The 5,000-nt window shown below is 42.9% G+C and overlaps 2 protein-coding genes across 2 annotated transcripts in view; both read right to left on the bottom strand.

Annotated features, from left to right (window-relative positions):
* The window catches only part of LOC132994233 (xin actin-binding repeat-containing protein 1-like), a 140,782-nt gene that overhangs the window by 17,861 nt on the left and 117,921 nt on the right, over nt 1-5,000 (bottom strand). The window lies entirely within an intron of this gene.
* plxdc2b (plexin domain containing 2b) overlaps nt 1-5,000 on the bottom strand; it is an 85,868-nt gene that overhangs the window by 51,798 nt on the left and 29,070 nt on the right. Inside the window, exon 2 of the mRNA XM_061064456.1 lies at nt 360-583. Coding sequence (XP_060920439.1) covers nt 360-583 — 224 coding nt within the window. The remainder of the gene's footprint in view (nt 1-359; nt 584-5,000) is intronic.

Here is a 5,000-nt window from a genome sequence, read left to right as displayed (position 1 = left end):
CTGCACGGGGACGCCGGCGTGCTTACCAGAAACTAGACAGAAAATAATAACGGTAATTATAAACACACAGCGGGGCTTGAGTTCTGCTTGAACTGTTTTTAAGGCCTGCTCTCTGAAGCCTCCAAACAGAAGCAAAATAATATTTTTCATGTAGAGTTATTATTATTTGAAAAGACAACCGCCATGACAGATGAAGTTTCCTGAATTCAGAATGTGAACTCAAAGCCACAGATGACATTAAACAGCATGAGAGGTATCAGCAGTATTCTGCCACATGTTTCATTCCGCACATGACATCTGTAGTTTTAAAAAAACATTAAAACAACATCCTCCAGTGATCTCAGTCGTTCAGCACCCACCTCTATCTGCGAGCTGTTGTCCGTGTCCTCGGCTGACAGCAGCCCGGGGAATCCCTCGGGCTCCACCTGCTCCGGCTCCTGGTCCTGCTCCTGACTGGCCCTGTTGCTGTCCATGCTACGAGGTTTAGGCGGGAGCCATCTCCTCCACCTGTGACTGTACAGCGTCACATCCACCGCTGCGTCCTCCTCTCCCGCCTGCCCCTGCACGTATGAGTAAGAAACCCCTGGGGGAGACAGAAAAAACACAGCGTGAGAAATGTAATCGGTGTGTTTTACCAGCTAAATAATTACATATGACTTCAGTGTACTAGGATGTATTAAAGGAAGTATTATTGAAGACATTAATCTTGTCCTGCTTCATCTTAAGTCAGCGTCTCTGCAGACTTTTTCTCATCGCATCGGGGAGAAAAATCTCAGCGCCTCAAACAGATTACACATTAGGAACGACTCAGCAGCCGTCACACAGACCAGCGGGCCGCAGACTTTCACAATCATCCCTACCCCTGAGTCTGAAACGAGACGACAGTGACAGGGGGGAAAAATGACTCGATGTTAATATAAACGCCAAACTTGATGAACGCAGCCTGAGACAGAGCAGAGCGCTGGCTTGGGGGTGAAATGTGCTCATTATATGAAACGTGTTCCTGAATTGAAATGAGTCAGAATATGGAAGAAAAAAAATATACATGCAAAAGAGCTTTATGCTTTATAAAAAAGTTCAGTTCAACAAGTCCGTCCTGCTTCAGGACCTGATTGGTTTGAACAAACTCAAGTGTCTTTGATTGAGATGTCATTCAGTTTGTTCGTCCAGTGGAAAGCTAAGGTCCCAAACTAGACCCCAAAGTTCAAAATAAAAGCTTGCGTCTGATTTTGTTGACTAAAATATCTTCTATTTTCGTCAACTAAAATGATGTGCAATTTTAGTCAGTGACTAATCGACTAACAAATGACGAATATCTGACTGAATATAAAAGGACATTTTCATCAGGAAACTAAATTAGAAAATGGTGTGAAGATTAACACTGCGTCTAATCATAAACACCTTTAAAGGCTTTATATGTGATGTTTTGATCCAGCAGATGTCGCCCTTGAGCACCAGCATGAAACCAAAACAACTCGCGCTGCATTGTTGTGTTAGCATGCTAATGCTAGCGATCTTTATTCTGCTCGTATCTTCACACTGCATGTAAATTTACCTGAAATGAGCGTGATCTAGAAACACAGTTAAGCAGTGAGTACAGTATGTTATTCTTCTTTTCTCTAGTCCCTCAATTAAACAACTTTTATACACGAGGGGAGGAGTCAGCCGGCCGTCCGGGCGATGTAAACAAAGTGAAGATAGGACTCTGAAAACTCTGAAAACATCACAGACAGTGGGACTCGGGTGTTACACCCATTGTAGACAGTCATGACTCACAGAGTTATTTTCAGAGGAGATACTTGATTTATATATTTAAGTGTGAAAAATCACAAATAAAGACTTTAACAGGGTTTTTGGAAAATCTTCACCACGAAGGAGTTTTACAAAATGAGCTTTTTCTGTGACCTAAAACACAGTTCTGGACGTATGAAAATCCAAAGCGTGCAGAAAAAGCTACATTTTTTAAAAATGGCTGCCTTGGTGTGGACTCGGCCTCAGCCACCTATGACAGGAGCTCCTGTGCAAAACATCTCCTGAAGCAGTCAGAGAGTTTCTGTTTATCTGAAAGTCCTGTGACGGAGTGCAGACTTGTTTCCTCTCCGTCAGGCTGTAACGTTTGGCAAAGCTCGGATGAGCTCCCGCTCCCCATGACCCTAATAGGATTAAGCAGTTAAAGACAATTACTTATAAAACTTTTATTTTCTTAGCGCTTCATTCCAAGACAAAGTTTACAATGTGCTTACATGCTGATCCAGCTATGCAAATTGTTTTGGCTCCAGGTTAGACGATACTGCTGATTCCTCTCCTATTACTCCATACTGCTTCTGTTTTATGAGACAGAGGTCACCGGGTTTAGCTAGCAGAGCTACCGCTTTTCCTCTTTGCCTCTTTTCTTTTCTCTCATGCTCGCATTTCTGTCTCCTCGTCTTCCTCCTCTCTCCTCTCTGCGGGCCCCTCGACTAGTGCTTCTCTCAGGAAGGAGAGGAGGAGAGAGTTGGTGAGAGAAAACGGAGGGCGCTTCAGATGCTAATTCACCCAAAGTGGAAGCTGACAGATTCACTTTATAATGAGCGTCTGCAAAGCAAAAGAAGCAAAGAGACCAAATCTGCTCTTTCAAATCGGTGTTGATGTACATCAGGGAGGCTTTAAGTGAGCAGAAGGCACAAAGTTTGAAAGAGGACTCGGGGTAATTTGCAGCTAATTGTTTTTGGAGCCAAAGAAGAACAGTAAAAAAAAAAGTCAGAGCCCACTTCCATAAGCCACAAAGACCACAAACCAGAGCAGGAATCTTTATGTTCATGTGGACCCTGGCCTCACTTTAAGACTAATTACTAAATCAAAAGGAGAAGATCTATTTTTCAGCAAGGCTAATGAAAACGTGTTCAGCTTCTTTACATTTCTCTCTTAAAGTTGGCAAACCCAAACACAGAGCAGGAGGTATTCACTTACATGCTTCTTTTATTATTGAGGTTAATTTGATATATTGAAACCACAACACTCCTCTTCTCCTCATGCAATCTTTTCCTCGTCTTTTAATCTGCGTTGGGCTTTTGTACCTCGCCCTTAACGCCTTTCATGTCTCTGATTTGCCAAAAGTGCTTCACAAATAAACACGCTTTGCCTCTCCGTACAACTTCATCCATCTTATAAATACAGCTCGGGAAAACCAATTTAGGCTTCATTTGTAAAAGTTGCACAACAAAGATCTATATGTTTGCTCTGCGCTCTGGTCTGCGGTTAAGCAGCAGGATAAATGGGGCTCTCGTTGAAAGAAAATGAATGCACTTTTTCTTTGTTCCACAGTGAGTCACATTTGAACAGAAATGATCGAGTATAAGAAGTGGATGTCATCCTCTGCGTGGCTGTCTTTGTTACCAAAAGAAAGCCTGAACTTTAAGAATATATTTATGAACAACAACTTTAATAATGTAGATTTTCATGATTCAAAGGTTTTCCTTAAAGTAGTTCTATAGGTACATGGAGGAATTTTCTTGGGATTAGTGTCTCGTAGCACTTTTGTGAATAGTGGGTCAGTAAAGCTGTACAGTTAGCATGCTAGCTAACAGTGGGATCTCCTTCTTTTGAAGGAAGAATGTGCGACATTGTGCACGTAAATAAATCATAAATCAAGTCTATCCTGTGTAAATGTGTCTCAACGAGTCCCGCTGGCTGTGTTGTTGTCAGAGCCGTGTTTACATGGACGGGTTAGGGGTTAGGGGTTAGGGGTTAGGGTCAATGAGAAAGCAGAAATATGTAATCCATCCATCAATCCCTTATCTTTCACTCATCTGGGGCAGGGTCGCGGTGGCAGCACGCCCAGACTTCCCTCTCACAGCAACATTTTCCAGTTCCTCCTGGGGGATCTCAAAGCGTTCCCAGGCCAGAAGAAACAAACTAGCCTTGGTCTACCCCTGGGTCTCCCCCAGTTGGATATAAAAATGTAATGGATTTACATTTCGTATGTTAGCGCGCCTAACTCTGTGATGTAGTCGGCACGCTATGCAAAACCCATTTCATCCCACTCATAACTTGCATAAAGAAACACAAAAAATCTAATTCAACACAACAAATAGTTTGTTATAAACAGGAAAACAATATATAGAGCATCTTCAAATACATTTTAAGGTATAGGGATAAATAGCCTGCCGTCGTTAGCCAGCTAGCCATGCCAGTTCTACAATTCTACAATTCACTTAACAGACAGTACATCAGAGAGTAAGAACAACACAAACCATCATCATCAATAATATGGAGACCATCATCATTAAGTTAGTAGGTATTCATGAAAGAGCTGGGTCTTTAGCTTTTTCTTAAAGGTGCAGAGGGACTCTGCAGATCACATGGAGTTTGGAAGTTCATTCCACCACCGGGGGGCGACAGAGGAGAAGAGTCTAGTCAGCGTCTTAGGACCAGTTCCCACGGTATATGCTCGATTCTGTGTTCATATTTGTCCGGCTTTTTTTGCCACAGCATGCCAGTAAATTCTGCCCTGAAAAATCCTCGTCTCGATCCTTCCCATGCAGGACCAGGATCACTTTACAAAGACGTTACATGTGCAACCACTAAGCTTCAGCTCTTTCCAGAGACACTTTTCTTTCCATATGCATCACTTCAGTCTTGTTGTTTAGGGGGTTGCAGCAGCGTTCATGGGCCAACTATTCCCTCACTGTGTCTTTGTCACATACCACTAATACTTCCTGACACTCACTCGATCCCTAATGGTCATTAGTCACACCCATGTGGACAAAGTAGCCCAGGCAAACTTCCTGTCAACAGTTAGATTCTTCTAATCCAAGAGGCACCTACACACCCACTCCACTTACACATCAACATTTATTTTCAACCCATAAAGGGTCTTTGTCAGTTCCTACATATATACAACGGAAAGCTGGCAAACTGTGGACACCATGACCACAGCGTAAGGGCTTCGGGTAAATGGCTGCTCTTTTTCCCAGCAGTCCCTCTGAAACGGCCGTGATGAGTCACCCTTTAGAGGAGCA

The sequence above is a fragment of the Labrus mixtus genome, chromosome 19 (genome assembly GCF_963584025.1).
Source record: "Labrus mixtus chromosome 19, fLabMix1.1, whole genome shotgun sequence".
In the NCBI taxonomy this organism is placed as follows: Eukaryota; Metazoa; Chordata; class Actinopteri; order Labriformes; family Labridae; genus Labrus; species Labrus mixtus.
The sequence above is the reverse complement of the archived record's forward strand: the minus strand, read 5'-3'. Positions and strand labels throughout refer to the sequence as shown.